Consider the following 21,837-nt stretch of genomic DNA (forward strand, 5'->3'; position numbering starts at 1 on the left):
ACCCCTCAGAGCATGACTGGCAAACTTTTTAAAGGCCAGAGAATAAATGTTTTAGGATTTGTGGGCCACGCAGTCTCTGTCACAATTCAATTCTGCTATTATGGTATAAAACAGATACAGATAATAAATGAACCAATAAACACAGCTGTGTTCTAATAAAACTTTATTTAAAAAAATAGGCAATAGGCCAGATTTAGCATTCAAGCAACAATATGCCAAACCCTGCTTTAGAATCCTCTTTTACCCTTTATAGTAATTAACTACCTTTTACTAACTAATGACTCTTTAAATTTCCCTGTTATACTACTGTATTTTGTGTCTTCTAAGTTGGCCTCTAATGGCCTGATCTGCCTTATAAATGACATGTGGTCATTTCCCCCACAGTACGATCTATTTTTGGTCTGGATATTCACCTGACTTTCTACCCTATATCCTATAATAAGCCTCAGTTATATAAATATCCATGTAAAAAATTCATAGCATCTTCAACCCTAAAACTATACCCTATCAGAATCTTAACTACAATATCATACTCTGATCACAATCTCCTTTGTTCCCACACATTCATTCTGACTAAACGAAGTCCTTGAGCTCAGATTCTATTCTCTGCTTCTTCTACCAGGTAGCTGAATACTTTCAAAGAAAATCTTAGAGCTATACAGATTCAACATTCCTTAATTTCAGCAGGAATCTGCAGGCCACTTAATATCCCTTTTACTTGGGGCACCTGCGTGGCTCAGCTGTTAAGCGTCTGCCTTCGGCTCAGGTCATGATCCCAGTGTCCTGGGATCGAGCCCCACACCGGGCTCCCTGTTAAGCGTGAAGCCTGCTTCTCCCTCTCGCACTCCCCTTGCTTGTGTTCACTTTCGCACTCTCTCTGTCAAATAAATAAATAAAATCTTAAAAAAAAAAAATTCCTTTACTTGTTCTTGGTCAGTTTTCTTTCCCATTCTTCTCAGAATATGAAGCAAAACCATTATTCCTTGGCTCAAAACCTTTGCTGCTACCCTAACTTCATTTTAGTAAAATAAATTAACACCTTATCTCTAGAAAATTAAGGCCAGCAGGAATCAAAACTTCTGCAACTTCCTGACCTCCCCTAAAACCTAAATTAAAATGTACATTGACATAAAGACTTATTTGTGAATGTTTATAGCAGCATTACTCATAATAACTAAAAACTAAACTGTCAAAATGTCCATTATTTGGTGATAAACAAAACATGGTATATCCATACAATGGAAGTATTTAGCAATAAAAAAAGTAACAAACTGTGGATACACACTACAACTTATATACAACATGGACAGAGCTTAAAAACAGTATGGTATATGAAAAAAAAATCAGATGTAAAAGATTCCACAGGGTATGATTCCATTTACATGAAATCTCCATTAAAGGCAAATCTATCAAGACAGGAACCAGATCAGGTGTTATCTGGGGGTGGGTCTGGGAATGGGGAATGACTGCAAAGTAGCAAATGGAAACTTCTGGAAGTGATGGAAACTTTCTAAAGAACTACACTGTGGGATAATTATACAACTCTATGCATTTACTAAAAGAAATCATTGAATTATATACATCCAATGGATACATTTTATGGTATATAAATTATATCACAATAAAGTTGTAAAAAGATGTGGGTAATAAATGATAGTCACTATTTTAATAATTTTATTTTTTAGTCACTATTTTAGTTAAGACGGCCATGAAGACATCTGTGATAAGACATTTGAGTGCAGACCTTAATAAAGTGAAGGGTAAGCCATACAAACATCTGGGGGAAGAGCATTAAAAGTAAAGAGAACAAAGGGGCACCTGGGTGGCTCAGTGGGTTAAACGTCCAATTCTTGACTTTGTCTGACTATTGACTTTGGCTCAGGTCATGATCTCAGGGTTGTGAGATCAAGCCCTGCATCCGGCTCTGCCTATTTAACATTGCTATTAAGGTGAATAAAAGTCAGGGCGCCTGGGTGGCTCAGTCGTTAAGTGTCTGCCTTCAGCTCAGTTCATGATCCCAGCATTCTGGGATTGAGCTCCACATCGGGCTCCCTGCTCAGCGGGAAAGCCTGCTTCTCCCTCTCCCACTCCCCCTGCTTGTGTTCCCTCTCTTGCTGCCTCTGTCAAATAAATAAATAAAATCTTTAAAAAAAAAAAAGGTGAATAAAAGTCATCACAAACATAAAGTCCAAAATTAAGTTCCATATCTTCCACCCAAATCTGTTCCTCTCCTGGTTTCTCCTTCTCCAACCCCTCTCTCCCCGTACCCACCCTCTGCAGCTAGCAAACATCTTCCTAACTGATTTGTTTCCATTCTCTCCCCCCTTCCTCACTCTATCCTAGCTAGAAAGACAGACCTTACATATACTAGGCACCCTCCTGCTCCCCTGATAACCAGATAACTTCTTTTTCTCCTCCAGTTCTTTGATCAAATTTATCTTCTTGATGAGGCCTTCTCTGAATACAAATGTTGAAACTGCAACATTACCCTCCTTTATTTTTCTCTGTAGTGCTTACCACCTGATGTAGCATATGTTTTGCTAGTTTTATTGTCTGTCTCATCCAACTAGAGTGTAAACTAAGAGCTGGGATTATAGTTTCATTTGTTCGCTACCATATCCTCAGCACCTACAACAGTCCTCACAATGAGGAGATATTCAGCAAATATTCATTGAATAAATGAATATGTTTATATGCTGACAAGAATGTATTTGAAAAACTGAGAGTCATTCTAGAAATTTGAGAGTCATCCTACACTATTTCTTCTCTTACATCTCATTACTTACCAAAATCTTAACAATTTTATCTCCTAAATGTTCCCCTCCTTCTTGACTTGGCACACTCATTATCTTTCACTTGGACTACTATAAAAAACCTTCCTAAGTAGTCTCCCTAAAACCAATCCTGATAGAACTAAATCTAACTTCCACAGTATGGCCAGAGTGATTTCAAAGCTCAGGACTAAACAAATCACCCACCCCATCCCACCCACTACCCTCAACTAAAAATGCCTTAAATGGCTAGCGCAGGGGTCAGCAAATAGCAAATATAAATAGTTTAGGCTTTGCAGAACATACAGTATCTGTCCCAACTACTCAACTCTAGCGTTAGAGCACAAATGCAGTCACAGAAAATACGTAAACTAATGGGTGTGGCTGTGTTCCAAAAATTATTTACAAAGATAGAAAGTGGACTGGATATGGCCCTCTAATCTAGAGAACAGAGTAAAAGTTAACATGGACTGTAAAGTGGTAACTTATATCTGGTTATCTGCAGTGTCCTCTCCTAATCCTCCTGTCACACTCTGTACTCTATTACAGAAGCGCATATATTTCCACATATGTATCACACCTGTGCTTTTGTTCACATGCCCTTCCCAACTATCTTCTAGCTAACCCATACAGTTGATTTGGCTCAGGCAAACTCCCTTCTTAGAGGCTTTCCATGAACTCTCAAGTTGGAAGAAGTGCCCTTCTTTGATCTCCCAAAGAATGCAATGCATACCTCTATACTACGTTTACTACACTATGTTGAAATTTTGTTTAAATCCATCACTAGTTTTAAGTTCTTGGTAAGTGGGGACTAGGTCTTTCATTTTCATAACTCCGGCACCTAGCATATAGTAAACATTCAGTTAACGCTTTCTGAATTAAACTGAAGTGTCCTCTTAGTAATAAAGCTGAAATGAGGTGAAGTGCTGACTCACGCAACACTGAGAATTTTGGTTAACAAGATGGGTCACAAGTCACCAAACATCAACAGCAAGAATAGTTTAAATCATCCTTCTAGAATATTTCCTCCAACACCACACTAATATTTAAGATAGAACAAAGACAAGAATCCTTAAGTCATCATGCCAAAATGTGAATTAAGACTTACTTCAATTTGAAGAGCCAGTTCCACTTGGTTGTGGTAAGAATCTAAAAGTTCTTCAACAGGGTATCTGAAATAAAGAACAGTTACTGTGACTGAAGGATACCATACACAAATGACAGTTTTATTCACCAAAATAAAGGTTATTCACATCCAAAAGCAAAGTCTGAAAATCTGGAATTAATGCTTTAGATGCCACACCTTGTCATGACTTCTTTATAAGGTTTTTCCATTTGATGCAGGTATTTGTTTAAATCCACAGGTGTTTTATCATCTTCTGCCTAAAAAAACATACGTATACACACATTTTTAGCAAAAAAATAAAATCCATTCTTTGGTCTTTCTATTGCCAAATTAAATATGGTTAAGTGTATGATAAATTCTTGAAACTAAAGTGATTTTTCAGAACAGAGGCTAAAATATTATCAGAATTAAATGCTATTTATAACTGAGACAGGAAAAAAAGCAAATCAATATTCTGAAAAATTTGTTTTAATGCTTTTAAGTTCAGAAATAATATAAGTAGCTGCTAAAGTAATAACTACTTCTGTTTTATAAGGAATAGAGAGCTTTAAAAAACAAAACTTTTATTTTTTTAATTTTTATTATTTTTTCAAGATTTTATTTATTTATTTGAGAGAGAGAGAGAGGGAGTGCACGAGCTGGGGGAGAGGCAGAGGGAGAGTGAGAGAGAGAAGCACACTCCCCGCTGAGCAGGGAGCCTGATGTAGGGCTTGATCCCGGGACCCTGGGATCATGACCTGAGCTGAAGGCAGACGCTTAACCGACTGACCCACCCAGGAGTCCCAAAACAAAATACTTTTAAAGATGGCTAACAGCTAAATGAAAATAGGTGGGGTTGGATCAGATGGGGAAGAAAGCATCTGAATGTCTGCATTATTTTTCTAATGATAATCAGATTTCCTCCAGCCTTACCCCCCATAAACAAGATACCAGTCTCTTCTACCATAAGTCTTTACTATGCAAATATACTCAAAAACATCATTCCTTAAGAAACTGAAGAGAAGTCACTAAAGATTGCTAAAATGTACTCAATTTCATGAAATAGTTTTCACCAAAATGAAACAAAAACTATGAAACACAGGAGCAAAACCTAAGAAAATAAAGTAGAAATGACTGCTATTTTTCCATCCAAAGTTCTATCAAATGAAGAATAATTCTCTTTAAAGATTAAAATTTATCAAGTGTTCATATGGTAATAAAACAGCCTAATTTCCTGCATTTTAATTTGCTTTAACATCAAAAGAAAGTACTGTATTTTAAAAAGAGAAGTTTTCCTTTGGTGCAGAATAATGTATTTTTCTCAGTATGATGCAAAAATCAATGTGGATCTTTTCTTCCCCCAAATTATATTTAGTATTCAAAATCTTTCCTCCTTCCTCCTTTCTCTTTGACCCCAATGTTTTCATTCTTGTGTAAAACCATTACAAATCAAACTTCTATTTCCTCCACTTTGATTTTCAAATATGCCTCCAGTTCAGACTAGTATGCTACCTAAGACTCCATGATTGAAAAGTTCCCCCCATCTGCTGAAAACCCTTGTTGTGGATAGAATTAGTTCATCATTCCAATCCATTCACCAGTCCAACCCAGAAATCTTGGAGAATGTACAAATTCCAAATTGGCTAATTACAGAATTACACAGATTCAACCAAATGCAATTCAGTTATAAGGCACATACTTACTGTTCGGGCCAGATTTTGGCACATTGCGTTGAAGGTCAAAAGTTGTAGTTTAATCTCTGTGTCCCATTTTCGGCAGTTTTGAATATATTCATGACTTCCAAGGCAATGATTACTATTAAAATACATTAATTATTCATCAATGTTATTTTCTTTTTCTTTTTTTTTTTTAAGATTTTATTTATTTATTTGACAGAGATAGAGACAGCCAGCGAGAGAGGGAGCACAAGCAAGGGGAGTGGGAGAGGAAGAAGCAGGCTCCCAGCAGAGGAGCCTGATGTGGGACTCGATCCCATAACGCCGGGATCACGCCCTGAGCCGAAGGCAGACGCTTAACCGCTGTGCCACCCAGGCGCCCCTCATCAATGTTATTTTCAAACTAGAAATTATAATAGAGGTAAGAGTAAAGTATAACTTGTATCGGCATCAGAAATTGAAGAAAATGGTAAAATGTAGAGATAGTTTTTTAACCAAGTGTGGGCACTTATATAAAAGAATAATTCTACATGAGAAGAGTCACAGCACAGAAGAAAGAAGATGAAGATGAAAAAATAAGAAATATAAGGGCAGGGCATTTCAGGTAACTTAAAATAATGAAATTCATAAAATAAATGGACTAAAATTCAGAAAAAAATTATAATGATATTTCAGGCAACTAAAAGGAAGTCACAACTGACCACTGTGTGAAAAGTAATATTACATGCTACAAAAGGAAAATGGGGTCTAATATGATGTGACTATCGCCTCTTAGCAGAAAGAAAAAAGCCATTAAATTCACTTATCAACCAATTACCCACCGTTCTTCCCATTTAGGACTATAAGCTTAAGGGCAATACTACGTCTTAATTATGTCTGATAATGTCCACTGTCTTAAACACGTCTTAAAACAAAGTATTATCTCCATATAAGCTTATTGATCCAATGAATCAATTAAACAGGACCCAACGTATTCTTGGATTACAAATTTAACTTGAAATTTTTCTAATTTAACCCCTTAAAATTAAATTTCTGAAGATGTTGCTCAGTTGTTAAATGAATACTTACTTTTGCAGTACTTCCTCTTGACCACAAACTTTCAGAACATAGCTGCCAACATCTACTTGATTCAAGTCATCATGTACCCAGCAAAGGGCTTGCATTATAATGATTTCTACAGTAGAACTCACTGTAAAAGAGGCATCATTTTCATTTTGCTCACTTAATTCTATACGCTTGCTGAGAATGTAATTCTTATCATTTAAGAGAGCACTATACAATAGAAATATAATGTAAGTCACATACAGAATTTAAGATTTTCCACTAGCCAGATTGAAAAAAGTAGAAACAGGTCAAGCTAATTTCAACATGTTTTATTTAACCGAATAAATCCAAAATGTCATTGCAACACATAACCAGCATTTTAAAATTACCAATGACACATCTTATTTCTTTTCAAATTGGGTCTTTGAAATCCACTGTGTATTTTACACGTATGGCACATCTCACTCTGTATTAGCCACATTTCCAGTACTCAATAGCCACATGGGGCTAGTGGTTACTGTATTAGATAGGGCAGATCTAAGCTAAGAAAGCCAACTCCCTATTACAGACTCCTCCAAAAAGGTTGACATTTAGCAGTATCTAGCAAAAAATGATTTAAACCAAATCATAAAGGGGGAAAAAAATCACCTTTTTAAATGTTTGACATGTTCCTGATAAATTTTCTAATGAAGAATAAAAACGTAGCAAGTAGGAAGTATTGTTCAATTATCATTCTTGACAATAGCTGGATACTAAGATTACAACAAATTAAAAATTAAAGTAACCTTTTAAAGTAATCTATTTCTATACTTAGAGTTCCTATGTTCAATTTAGAAGACAAGTATTAAGTTCAGACTTCACGAAAATCAACAGCCTGGCAAAAAAGGCCATAAAATATCTAATGCAGTGGGGTACATTCCTGAATAGTCAATTGTATGGTAACATTTACCATTTGGACACACTTCTACCATAATATGGTTAAGTTTCTTAACAGAGATGGACATTGTAAATGTGCACATTTATGAAGAACCAAACTACACGTATTTGAGATACTTTCTCGAAAAATAATCATTATCTTGATACATCAAGTCAAGCTTTGATACAAATTAAAACATTTGTCATCAACGCTTACTATTTCTATTAAGGGGCCTATTGACCTTTCTTTACTTCAATTGTAGTAGTAATTCTTACAACATATGGGTTTTAAATAATTCCCCAATCAAAATTTAAAGTACGTTTTATAAGAATAGTTCTTCCTTTAGAAACTAAAAGAATGACTGTTATAGTTGGCTAACATTTTTGTTTCAGATTCATATTTTTTTCAAAGAGCCTTGAAAAGTGCAAAGCTACGAAAAAGTATCCAAATATTGGACATATTCCTAGTCGTAACCACTACAGAAAAAAATGGCGTCATTTTTAGGCCAAAGTACTGTAGAAATATAGGCTCTTATTCTACTGTTGGAATCCCATTAAAACAATATACATCATGAAAATCAATAAACTATGACAAAAAATTTCCTACAGACTTTAGGATACATTTCTAGAAAGGATATCCATCCCAAATTTGGAAGAGAGAGTTAGAACCAAAGGAGAATGATCTTCTCCTCAGAGGAGCTTAGCAAGATACCTGGAATTTCAATTTCACTGACAGTTCTTTATAAATAAGCATTCTTCTTGCCATAAAATGAAAAAAAGAAAAAAAAAAGAATTGGACTATAATTAGCCTTTCAATCTCATGCTTTGGGACCTTGGGCAAGAGCCACCAATTAACCAAAATTACTCAGCATTTTTTAGAGAAATATGCAGTAATAAAGGTAAACTAATTTCCCACTAGTCCTAACCTGAAAATTATCCAAATGAATGTCAACTTTTTGCAAAGGGTAACTAATGAATGTTAAGTATTTTACCACACACACACACACACACACACACACACACACACACCCTACAAATTTTTTTAAAAGGATACCTAATGATAACAGGGTCAAGATTGATTAAAATTAACACTTTAAACATTTCTCCCTAATCAGAGCAAAACAAGATAGCTGGGGAACTACAAACCTACCATCACATGTAAAAGTAACTGGCAGTTGAAATCCTTCAATTTCAATGGAGACCTTCACGCTAGCATTTTCTCCACATATGTTTCTTTGTACTGTAACTGGACTTAACAAATAGCCTGGATTTGTCCAGTGGTTGGTATATGGAAAGTTGGTCTTCAATCTGTTCACAAGAAGAAATTAATTTTTTTTAAAGCTGCATTTGAGAGCCCTAAACAAAACTCTGCATGCTTACAGCCATTCAATTCTGTGTCTTTGTTCAATTCTAGAACAGCTCATGAGAACTGTAATGAATGGACCCCAGTCAAGCTCCAAATACCAGCATTTGCCTTTTAGATAAAAGGAATCCAAGAAAAGAGATTAAGTACTGCCAGGATATCTGTGGTAACATTATCAACATTAACCAGACACACACTAGATACAAGGCATTAAATGAGGTTTTCTGCTTCAGATTTTTTAGCTATACAGTATAATTATACAAAATGTACACTTTTAATGAATCCACTGAGAATATAGGCAAAGTAACCCTCAACTGCAATTGCGAGAGGGATAAAAAGTTCGTTGTCTTTTAAAAATCTTTTTCTTAGGGCCCTTTCCCCACATTTTGGGGGAAGGGGGTTGTGATAAAAAATCGAAGCGTAGTGATAAAAAATCATTATCAGTTTTTACACTGCTATAGGCCTTTATTCTCTCAAAGTGATTTCTAAAACTTAGGGAATGGCAAGAATTGCCTGTGAAGGTATTCACAGAAACAACATAGTTTAAATTGAAATACATGAGTATGGTACATATGGCTCTACTCCAGACAGCACTTCTGTTATCAGAAAACAAAGGAAAATTCGATGCCTTATTTAAACTCGTAGCCTTCCTTTAACTGACTTTTTTCTGGAGGTTAGAAGACAAGATCCAATTCTCCTGTCTGCTTTTCACAGGAATATAACTGGAATGAAGGCTTGAAGTATTGTGTATTTGCTTCTGTAGAAATTAAAATAATCAAGTCATAGGAATAGAATAAAACAGTTTGAGTTGACAAAAAGAAAAGGTTCAGGAGAGGGGCACCTGGGAGGGTCAGCTGGTTAAATGTCTGACTTTTGGTTTCGGCTCAGGTCATGATCTCAGAGTCCTGAGACTGAGCCCCTAGACCGGCTATGTGCTGAGCATGGAGTATGCTTGAGATTCTTTCCCTCTCCCTCTCCCTTCCCCTCTATTCTTCCCCCTGCTTGAGCACTCTCACTCTCTTAAATAAAATCTCGGGACACCTGGGTGGCTCAGTCAGTTAAGTATCTGCCTTCAACTCAGGTCATGATCCCAGGGTACTGGGATTGAGCCCCGCATCAGGCTTGCTCTCTCCCCTGCTCATGCTCTATCTCTCGCTCGCTCTCTCTCTCAAATAAATAAATAAAATCTTTAAAAAACAAAAATAAACTGCTGGGACCCCTGGGTGGCTCAGTCGGTGAAGCATCTGCCTTTGGCTCAGGTCATAATCTCAGGGTCCTGGGATGGAGTCCCGCATTGGGCTCCCTGCTCAGCAGACAGTCTGCTTCTCCCTCTCTCTCTGCTTGTGCTCTTTCTCTCTGACAAATAAATAAATAAATAAAATCTTAAAAAAAAAAAAAAAAGGTTAGGAGAGGCAGCAAGTATAACTGTGCACAGTCTCTAGAGCCAGACAACCTGATGTTACTACTTACTAGCCATGTGACCACAGGCAAGTTACTGAATCTGCTTCCAGCTTCCTCTTTCACAAACTGAGGATACTACCAAACTACTAACTTCATAAGGTTGTTGTGAGAATTATGTGAACTAAGTTTATAAAACACTCAGAGCAGCACCTCGTAATAGAGGCGCTATAAGCATCTTGTCAAATAAATGAATTTAAAAATCTTTGAGTTCTGCACTGTGGTCTTAAGCACCACAAAAGATCCAATATTAAAAAGAAGAAAAGTAAGTTTAAAAAACTAACATATGTTGGGGTGTCTGGGTGGCTCCGCTGGTTAAGCGTCTGCCTTTGGCCCAGGTCATGATCTCAGGGTCCTGGGATCAAGCCCCATATCGGGGCTCCCTGCTCAGCCGGGAGTCTGCTTCCCCTCTCCTTCTGGCCCTCCCCATCACTTGTGTTCTCTCTCTTTCGCTCTCTCAAATAAATAAAATCTTAAGAAAAAAAACTAATACAAGTAATAAGCTTACATTGCTATTGGAAATACACCTTTATACATGGACACAATATCTTCAGATATTTGATTGTCAAACTTACGCCTCCACAACGTAATGCCAAAACCCTCATTGGACCTTGCCTAAGATTCTTTTTTCTTATTTACTAGGTAATCTCTTGTTTTCTACAGTATAAAATACATGCTTACAGCAAATCATATAATTAACTAATACATGATCTATTAAAGAATTTCGTCTATATCCAAGCAAGGCTTCAAGTTTCAGAAATCCTTAAAGATGATGAAAAGACAATCAGAAATTCCTGATAATAGCTCAGAAAAATAGCTCAGGAATTTATTAGACAAAATTTCCAGTGATAAGAGCTGCATTCAATGAACTTAATTTGGTAGGGGGGAACCCTTCATTTCCTTTCCTTAAAGTGAGTCCTTTTTTGAATACATGAACCCCAATGTTTATAGCAGCATTATCTATAATAGCCAAATTATGGAAACAGCTCAAGTGTCCACTAAGTGATGAATGGATAAAGAAGAGATGGTATGTGTGTGTATACACACACACACACACACACACACAGACAAATTGAAATATTACTCAGCCACAACAAAGAATGAAAGCTTGCCATTTGTAATGACATGGATGGAGCTAGAGAGTATTATGCTAAGAGAAAAAAGTCAGAAAAAGACAAATACCATACGATTTCACTCATATGTGGAATTTAAGAAACAAACAAATGCCAAGGGCAGAGGGGAAGAGAGAAAGGCAAACCAAGAAACATACATTTTTTCTTTATGTAGGTTCCATGCCCAGCATGAAGCCCAGAGTGGAGTTTGAACTCACGACCCTGAGATCCAGTCCTGAGCTGAGATCAAGAGTCAGATCCTTAACTGACTGAGCCACCCAGGTGCCCGCAAGAAACAGACTCTTAACTATAGAGAACAAAGTGAGGGGATGGGTTAAATACGTGATGGGGATTAAGGAGTGCATTTATTGTGATGAGCACGGGTGATACATGGAAGTGCTGAATCACTATATCGTACACCTGAAACTAATATTGTACCATATGTTAACTGGAATTTAAATAAAACCTTCAAAAAAATGAGTCCCTTTTTTACACATCAATGTGAATGTACTTAATACCAAACATTTGTACATGTAAAACTGGTTAATACAGTAAATTTCACATTATATTTTATCACAATAAAAAAAAATTTTTTTCTAAAGATTCTATTTATTTATTTGACAGAGAGAGAGACAGCCAGCGAGAGAGGGAACACAGGCAGGGGGAGTGGGAGAGGAAGAAGCAGGCTCCCAGGGGAGGAGCGTGATGTGGGGTTCGATCCCAGGACTCTGGGATCAGGCCCTGAGCCGAAGGCAGACGCTTAACGACTGAGCCACCCAGACGCCCCCCACACAAAAAAAATTTTAAGTAAGGAGCACCTGGGTGGCACAGTCGGCTGAGCGCCCCATTCTTGGTTTTGGCTCAGGTCATGATCTCAGCGTCGTGAGGTCGCGCCCCATGTCGGGCTCCTTGCTCTGCACTTGCAGGAGTCAGCTTGAGATTCTCTCTCTCCTCCTCTCTCCCGCTCTCCCTCTGCCTCACCTCTCATCCTCCCCGCCACAACGCTCTTTCTTTCCCTCTCTCAAATAAATAAATCTTAAAAATTTTTTTTAAAGATTTTATTATTTCAGAGAGAGAGAGAGACAATGAGAGAGGGAACACAAGCAGGGGAGTGGGAGAGAGAGAAGCAGGCTTTCCACTGAGCAGGGAGCCCAATGCGGGGCGCAAACCCAGGACCCAGGATCATGACCTGAGCCGAAGGCAGACGCTTAATGACTGAGCCACCCAGGCGCCCCCCCAAAGAATTTTTTTTTAAATGAGTTCTATCTCGGCTTGACAGCTTGGAAGATAATCCAGAAAAAAACAGTAATTTTGTTTCTATAAAACTGAATTTTTTTTTTATTCTTATGGTTTGGTTTGCTTCATCAAAATTGGGGGGAAATTAAGATGGTAACAGATTCCTTAAAGTTGGGTTATTTTTTTTTATTATTTTGTTTGTAACTGAACTTTTAAACATACAAAAGCAAATTAATAAACTGATAATTGCTGAATTATTTATTTTAAATATAATAAACCGTATTTTTATGGACACTCTAAGTCATACATTGTAGCTTGATGTTAAGTAATTACCTATAAAGATTACTTTTTTAAACTCTAATTTTCATTTTCTCTAAAATTTCCACTTCCTTGTCACCACCAAAGAAACGGCTTTATTTTATTTTCTTAAAGATTTGCTTATTTATTTTAGAGAGAACAAGAGAGCAAGAGAGAGTACATGAGCAGGGGAGGGGCAAAGGAGAGAATCCCAAGCAGATCCCTGCTGAGCACAGAGCCCTCGGTGGGGCTCAATCCCCAAACCCAAGAGATCACAACCTGAGCTGAAACCAAGAGTCAGATGCTCAACTGACTGAGCCACCCAGGTGCCCCTTTGTATGCTTGTTTAATGTGGCTCTACAGTTCAGGAAATTTAAATCCTTTACAGTTTATTTTCCTACTGTCTGCTCAATCGAGCTGAAGTTAGGTACAGACAGAGCCAAATCATGCAAAATCAGGACAGGAAAAGAGATAAAAATGAGGGCTTTAAAAGGTAAAAAATAAAAATTAGGGAAGTAAAGTCAGTATTGTTTAGAATAAAATTACCTAAATGCAAAGGTGAAGTCCTTGAAAACATACAGGGAATCCTAGGGATCAAGACACTATTGCAGGATATAAATACTAGATTTGAACTATATAGGAAAAAACAAAACTAGAAGGCTATTTAAAATGATAAATGTAAAGTGTTGTTTCTCATTCTAACTCCTAAGAAACCATCAAAAACTCTGGTACCTAATGTTCCTCTAAGAACTTTCTCTGAAACTATATAACTAGCAGATATAGCAAGCTTTGTCAATTATGATAAATGGGAAAGGAAAGAAAACAAGAAATAAAAACCAGAAAGATGCAGTAATGATGAAATGTCCTGAATCACAGCATTATAGTCCTTTAAACTAAGAGACTCTTGAGATCACTAGTCCAACTCCCTAATTTCACACAAGAAAAAAAAAAGGCTTAGAGCCAGCAATGTATCGGTCTATTATACAAGTAATCTAAATTGTAAACAAATATCCTGACAAATCTTTCATAGCTGAGTTAAAATGATTAAATGAGTCATTTCAGATTTCAAAAAGTAAAGAGTTTAAGGAGTAAGAGTATAAATACTTGTTTAAAAACTCCAGTGCAGAAATGACCATACTGAGCAAGTAGAGCCATTAATTTCTTCAAGGGACATCTCCTGACCCCAATCTCCAAAGTCACAGGGGAAGAAGAGAGGAGCCTAGAACATGGCTTCAAAATACCTCTGCTTCTTACTTCTCTGAAATATTTGTTGCAATCACTCTCTAGTAATGGAGATAAAATTACAAAAAGAAGTCATTATCTCCTTAGTTCATCTGGAATTTCAGATTACATAAGTTATTGTGCATGTGTATAAATAAAAATAATCATTTTAGCTTAGTGGCAGAGCCTGTGTAAATAACTCTATGATTCAAATGGGGAGAAAAGGTAGCTCTCAGCCTAATTTCTCAACCTGCGACGCTTAAATGCAATAGTCACTCAACACAGTCTAACAGAAAGCATACAGGGCTTATTTAGGGAGAAAACTGAAGGAACTAGATAAACACATAACAAATTACTTCCAAACAATTAAGGCAAAAGAGTATTTCCAAATTATTAACCATACACACATATGGTATAATGACATGAAGGCACAGGTAATTTATAATGCATGTAATTTGAATACTAAGTCACCTAAATGTCTCTTCTATATTAAATGCCTGCTGAAAACAGGATTTTAAAAATCCAGTTAAAAGTAACCTGTGCAGGGAAGAAAAAGTGGCTCTACTGATATTTTTTCTTCTTTTTTCTCCCCTAAGGTATTCTGAAGAAAAGAAATGCTAGTTAAGAGGTAACAAAGACAGAATTTTAATAAAATATTACCAATAGTCTAGAAAATCTAGTTAATAAGCCCCTGAAACATTAAAATGATGTATATATTCAAAAATGATTTGGGAACCCCAAACTGCTTTGCTTAAAGCAGACCACACTGAGTAAAATACTGAATTCAGAATAAATCCCTCAGTGGTGATACACTTTCTTTTGGTAACAGATTTCAACCCCTTGGCCACAATGTTTGTTGTTCCACTTTTTCTATTTGGTGCTGGCTGAAAGGACTCCCTTTCCTCTCTGATAGCAAGACCATTAGAATACGAAGTCTAAGCTATTAGTGGCTATATTCCCTGCCTTCAATACCGCATATGCAGTAGTAGAAAATGAAGCCAACATGCAGGGAGGAAGGGCAGGAAGAAGGAAAGGATGAACTGGGAAAGGGGAACCCAAAGGGAGGAGGGATCAACTCAAGCCTGTGAATTACTAGATCTTGCTGTCACTGAATTCTGCTCCATCCTTCCTCTTTCTGCTGTAGGGATTTATGAACCAATACATACTGTTCTTGATTTAAGCTAGTTTAAGATGGCTTTCTAGCACCCACAACAGAAGTCCTGATATAATGGAAAGAAAACACACTGAAATTAGAAGCAAAGGAGACCTGGCTCTCTCTGCTGCTGGCTAGCTGAGTAAATTTTAGTAGGCAACTTCTCTGAGTCTCAGTTTCCACATCTATAAGAAGTATTAGACATATTTAAGATAAAAAGAATATTTTAGAAATACATTATTCTAATCTTCAGAAAATATATTTGCTCCTATAATCTCCTGTTGTAAAAGCTATCTCTTAACGAAAAAGGACTGTATTCTGAATGTCAAAAAGTTTACAGCAAATTAAGTCTCTAAAAATAAAACAGGCATTTTCTAAGTGTACCAAAACTTACATATGTTTAAGCCATGTTTTCAATGGTTAATAGTGAAATTAACTGTCTGACCTCAATTTTTTCTTCTAAATACTCACAAACTAAACAGGTAAGGATACAGTTTCAACTGCAGTTAGTGTTAATGTGTTAATTAATGGTCTCAAAATTTTAGGCACAGGGAGAACATAATTAAAGTTTTTAAAATTTTAGAATTATTAGTACTAAGCTTGTTTTCAAGTGAACTTTTTAAAAGCAAGTATTTAATAAAAAATAACCTTTAATTTATAAAGAAAAATTCCTTACTTTGTAATGGACTGACAAAAAGCTGCCACTTCCTCATTCTGTACTTCAATTTCTTGTAGAAGAGAACTTCCAGTTGACAAACTACTGGTCCCATTTGGGTCTTTCTGTAACCAAAAAAATGTTTTCATTTTAGAAGTCAAAGATCCCCAAATGCTAAATAGCAGCATAGCACAAACACATTTTTTCAAAAGTATGTACAAAGATATGGAGGGAAAATAAATCCTACCAGTTACAAAGTTTTATATTATAGATTTTTATCTTTGTAAAAGTAATACCAGCTAAGCTTTGAAGTTCATTGGTTTTACTTGCTCAAAAGTAGAAGTAGGCTGTACTTTGTACTGGTCAACAAGAATGGAATGCTAAAGATATTTCCATTCAAAATCTTCCTGAAATAAATGCTTCAGAAACTTAACAGCTGAATAAAATTAAAGGACTACACTGTTTTAAGAAAGTGAAAACATCAAACCCATTTGGGACTCCTCTAGTAACCAGGAATTCTATTTTTTCAACTTTGGCCCCGAATTCCAAGAAAGCAGCTTGTTCTTTGCGTAAGAGAATGAGTTTTAGGAGTTAGCAGGCATTTTCCATGTTAATAAACTTATGCAAAAAAGTTTATTGTCTGATCAAACTGTGTGCAATGCTTTAATGAGATAAATTCACTACCCAAGCATAGACAAACAGCAGAGTTCATTTGGAAGTGTCTTTTTAAAAAGAGATTTTATTTATTTGAGAGCGAGCGTGAGCACAAGTGCCTGAGCGGGGAAGTGGGGGGTTGGGAGGGGTGGCCGAGGGAGCAGAGGAGGAGGGAGAGCGAGGGGGAAAGAATGTTAGACTCCATGCTGAATGCTGAGCACAGAGCCCAACACGGGGCTTGATATCAGGACCCTGAGACCATAACCTGAGCTGAAACCAAGAGATGTTTAACGGACTGGGCCACCAAGGCACCCCCATTTAGAGGTGTTTTGACTTATTACATAAAAATACTTAGTCTGACACAAATTTCAAATGTAAATTTCCTTTGAAATTAACCTGAAATTAATTAAATTAAAATTGGAATATTCTCAATTCAAAATTAAGTGAATGAGAATACAGTACATACATTTCAAGAATTGTAATGGAATTCATTGACCATGGCACACAAAAATACCTTGTCAGAAAAATTACTGAAAATTTAGGGCAACAATTCCTTTATGAATTTCCTTCTTTTAAAATGTGTCAGAGCCCTTTCTCCTAGAATGTGATATGCACATTTAAGAGGGGGAAAAAACAAAACAAAACAAAACACAAAACAAGCCTTGAGTTCTAGAAAATCACAACTAAAAATAACACAGCTCATGGGAAAAACAGAGTTAAAGCAAACAATTCAAAATCAGTGTAACTTTGTAATCAAGGCCTCAACCAAAATAACAAGTCCTTATAAAAATACACACACAGTTAAATCTCCACTTGACTTTGCACCTAGCATTATGGTCTTAGATCCTTTGAAGCCTTAAACCCTGGAACTCCTGCTTCCTCCTTTGTGATATGGATTTTTGAGGGCATTTGCTTCTAGTCAAGACCAATATCAGCGAGGTTAAAAATACAATCTAGGATGTAGACAACTTCACGAAAGTTCTTAAAGCAGAGACAGGTCTTCACAGCTTCTTTGTCTGCACTTACTGCTCTACCAGAGAGTTTAATATGGAATATTAAATTAATATGGAATATTAATATGTGGAATATGGAATCATTCTTGAAGCGACTCAATCAATCACCATCTTCACTAGAAGACAACACTTCTGCAGGATTTCCAATGTTTTTCTTAATATTTTCTCACACTACTAAGGCTTTCTCTTTAATTGTAAGAAAGTTTGTTCTTGATTGTTTTAAAATGTTACATGCTGGAAAGATTATGTCTGAATTAATGCCACTTCTCCACTTTACTGACATCAAGTTGATATTAACCAATTATACAAGTTAATTTGTGTTACAGAAACAAGTGCTGTAGCAAATAAACCATATAACCCTGAAAATGAGATTTGATATTTCTACAAATTCTCTGGTCTGACATATCAAGTTTGCCATAATCTAATCCAATCGCACTTCCCAGAACTTCCTAAATGATTTCTATGTTTCCATTAGCTTGAATCATATCCTGTTCCTAACACAAACTGAACTATCCTATGAATCTTTGTTTTAGTGTTCAATGCCTTCCTCCTAACCTGCCCTCACAACCCAAGTCAAAAACTGTTACTTCATCTGCAGTGTTCTTTATGATTACTCAGCATGAAACAATTCTCCCCTCCTACCACTTCTAAGTACTTAGTCTGAACCAAACACCATATCATCACATCCTGTTTTATATTTGTCATAATGTGAAAGCCCTTTGAAGATAAAAATCTAATTTTATTGAATGTTATATTCTTGTAGAACTTTATATCCAGTTCAGAAGACACCCAATCATTGGTTCAATTTGGGAAAGGGAGAACAGAGAGTTATTAATAAGTATAGTTTGTTTTATAAGATGAAAAGTTATGGGAATGGATGGTGGTGATGGTTGTACAACAATGTAAATGTATTTAATACCACTGAACTGTACACTTAAAAATGGTAAAGATGGTAAATTTGGTTATGTGTATTTTACCACCACCACCCCAAAAAATCTAGCAGTTACTGAGCATTTATTACATGCCAAGCCCTGCTATAAGAAATTTACAAGTATATATTTTTCATTTATTTCTCACAAAGCTCTAGCAGGTGGGTAATGTTATAATCCCCATTTTACAATTAAAAAGTGGTGCACAGAGAAGTTAATTAACAAACACAAGGTCACATAGCTAATATAATCAGTGAGGATTTCAAACCAGGCAGCCTAGCTTCAGAATCACATGCTTAATGACTCTGCCATTCTAACCTCTCAAAAAAGTCTCCCTAAAAAACTTAAAAACACAATGAGAAAAACAACATTATGACCTTTTCAGAAGCAATGCTATAGAAAACTTGTATTTTTGCTTGACCCAATAATCATCTTTCCTCCTTTAATTCTTTTTCATATTTTACTAACATATTTTGAATCTCCTTAGTGGCATTTATAGATTTTTTAAAATTTTTTTATAGATTTTTTTAACCAAAAAAAATTGTATTATTCAGAGTGCCTTTCATGAATTAAGTCTTTCCTTTCAAGAAGGTTATAAATTTCAATTGACAGTGACAGAAATAGACTACAACTAATTCTCTAGTCATACATCAAGACAAAAACAACACCTGAAAAGTTAACTCAAAAATGTTTTTATTTTGTTTTTACAAAGTAAAAAACAGTTGAGCTGCCAAGGTGTCATCTCATACATTAACATTAGATTTTTTGTTTTTCTCCTTTCTGGGACAAAAAAAAAAAAAAAAAATTTTTTTTAAAGATATCTCAGTGAGGAGGCCATCTCACATGCCTTTATTTTTTATTTTTATTTTTTTTAAATATTTATTTGACAGAGACACAGCAAGAGAGGGAACACAAGCAGGGGGAGTGGGAGAAGGAGAAGCAGGCTTCCCCCTTAGCGGGGAGCCCGATGTGGGGCTCAATCCCAGGACCTAGGATCATGACCTGAGCCAAAGGCAGATGCTTAACAACTGAGCCACCCAGGTGTCCCCCAATTTTTTTTTTAACATTTTACACTTTACACCTATTCCCTCAACTCTTGCCCCCAAAACCTCCCTTAAAATTCCACTCAAACAACCTAGGCATCAAATCATCTCTTTCCTCCATTGATGTTGCATGAACCTTTATGCAGCATTCAAGGCTTTCTATGTTGTACTGCAGTTATACGCACACACGGTGTCTCTTCCTTCTAACCCAAGTTCTTTAAGGATTCGGTCTGTGAGTGGTTAATCTGTAACCCATACGTTGTATCCTCAAATATTTTTCAACAAATCAAAGAGACAAATAAGAAAAAATTGCTAGGGGTGCCTGGGTGGCTCCGTCATTAGGCGTCTGCCTTTGGCTCAGGCAGTGATCCCAGCGTTCTGGGATTGAGTCCCACATCAGGCTCCTCCGCTGGGAGCCTGCTTCTTCCTCTCCCGCTCCCCCTGCTTGTGTTCCCTCTCTTGCTGCCTGTCTCTCTCTGTCAAATAAATAAATAAAATCTTAAAAAAAAAAGTGTGTATTCACATTTAAAAAAAAAGAAAAAGAAAAAATTGCTAATACTATTATCTAATATACAGACGAAAGAAAGAAGAGGTCTATATGGAGAAGATAGTGAGTTCTCCAGTAAACATTTTAGGTTTGTAAATTCATGTAGTTGTTTGGTTACCATCTACAAGTATTCTATTCCAGGGCTAAAGGCATAGATTTGAGGATCATTTAATTTCTGCAATTTTCTACTGAGAAATTTCTCTCTGCTAATGGCTGTAGGCATCCATCAAGATCAATGAGAGTGCGATATCCCATATATACACATATGTAAAGAGATTTACTATATGACATTGGCTCCTGTGATTATAGAGGCTGCCAGGTCTCAAGATTTGTCAGTTGGCAAGCTGGAAACCCCGGAGACAATGGTATAGTTCCCAACTTCGTACAGCAGGTCAAGACCCAGGAAGAGCTGATGTTTTTAGTTGGGAGTCCAAAGACAGGAAAAAACCCATGTCCAGCTCAAAGGCGGTCAGACTGGAGGAATTTCCCCCCATTAGAAGTAGGGTCAGCTGCTTTGTTCCATTCAGGCATTCAACTGGTTGGATGAGGTCCACCCACATTAGGGAGGGCAATCTGCCTTTACTCAGTCTACTGATTCAAATATTAATCTCATCCAGAAACACCCTTACAGATAAACCCAGGTTAATGTTTGATCAAATGTCTGAGCACCCCAGGGTACAATCAAATGGACACATAAAATTAACCATCAGAGCATCTCAACCAGAGAACCAAGGAGTCGTATCATTGCAAGAGTGTAGACCAGTAGCTTTCAACTATCTTGGAGCCTCAAAATTAAGCACTGACCAAGAGAGTACAGGTAAGAGATATTAAAGACAACTAGAGCAAATCCTTGGAGAAATGCCTATGTTTAGAAGCTAGACAAAGGAAAAGAAATCAAAGATTACAGGAGGAAAACTAGGAAGTAGATTTAACTAGGGCCACAGAAGAGAAGTTTCAAGGGAAAGATGTAGTCAACTGTTGCAAATGAAGTAAAAGAGTGAATATGGTCACCAGATTGGCAATTAGTATTCATATTACCAGAAACAAGCTTCTGCAATATGATAAAAACAGGGGAGGATGGTGAGAGATTGGAAAGGCAGTAACTACAAATTCTTCTTTAAAGAGTAATGGTAGAAAATACCCTGGGGAGACAAGTACAAGAAAAGAGCTGAAAGAGTGAAGTTTCAAAAAAGTGAATGAATAGCTCTCTCTTTTCATCCAAACCAGAAAGAAGAGGCAAATCTGAGGTGGGTAAGTGCATGCAGAAAATGGTCTTAACCTCGGTAGTTTAAAAAAAAAAAAGTAGTAAGGTCATGCACCAGAGGAGGCAGAAAGGGTAGATTAGGAAAGTGATGAAGGCTTGAAATAATTCGCAAAACTCTACCAGTGTATGTTTTGTAAAGCAGTTTTAAGAATATGGGAAAGCTTTACACCTACTCAGATGCAAGATTCAGGCCATACTGTCCCAGAAATTAGACTGCATAACAAATTTTCAATAAATGTACTTTAAGCATTACGTATGTGTGTGTGAGTGTGTGTGTATTATATGTATTTATCAGTTACTATTTGGAACAAAGTTAATCACTTCCTTATTTGAATTTTTAAACAGTTTTACAAAGAGACGTCACTAAGCTATTCAAATAGT

The 21,837-nt window shown here is 36.5% G+C and overlaps 1 protein-coding gene across 1 annotated transcript in view; it reads right to left on the reverse strand.

Annotated features, from left to right (window-relative positions):
- The window catches only part of PIK3C2A (phosphatidylinositol-4-phosphate 3-kinase catalytic subunit type 2 alpha), a 101,102-nt gene that overhangs the window by 46,779 nt on the left and 32,486 nt on the right, over positions 1–21,837 (reverse strand). Inside the window, exons 3-8 of the mRNA XM_040638860.1 lie at positions 16,028–16,131; positions 8,662–8,819; positions 6,621–6,741; positions 5,580–5,691; positions 4,075–4,154; positions 3,880–3,943 (exon numbers count right to left, since the gene is read on the reverse strand). Of these exons, the coding sequence (XP_040494794.1) occupies positions 3,880–3,943; positions 4,075–4,154; positions 5,580–5,691; positions 6,621–6,741; positions 8,662–8,819; positions 16,028–16,131 (639 nt within the window). The remainder of the gene's footprint in view (positions 1–3,879; positions 3,944–4,074; positions 4,155–5,579; positions 5,692–6,620; positions 6,742–8,661; positions 8,820–16,027; positions 16,132–21,837) is intronic.

The sequence above is a fragment of the Ursus maritimus genome, unplaced genomic scaffold (assembly GCF_017311325.1).
Source record: "Ursus maritimus isolate PB19 unplaced genomic scaffold, ASM1731132v1 scaffold_23, whole genome shotgun sequence".
In the NCBI taxonomy this organism is placed as follows: domain Eukaryota; kingdom Metazoa; phylum Chordata; class Mammalia; order Carnivora; family Ursidae; genus Ursus; species Ursus maritimus.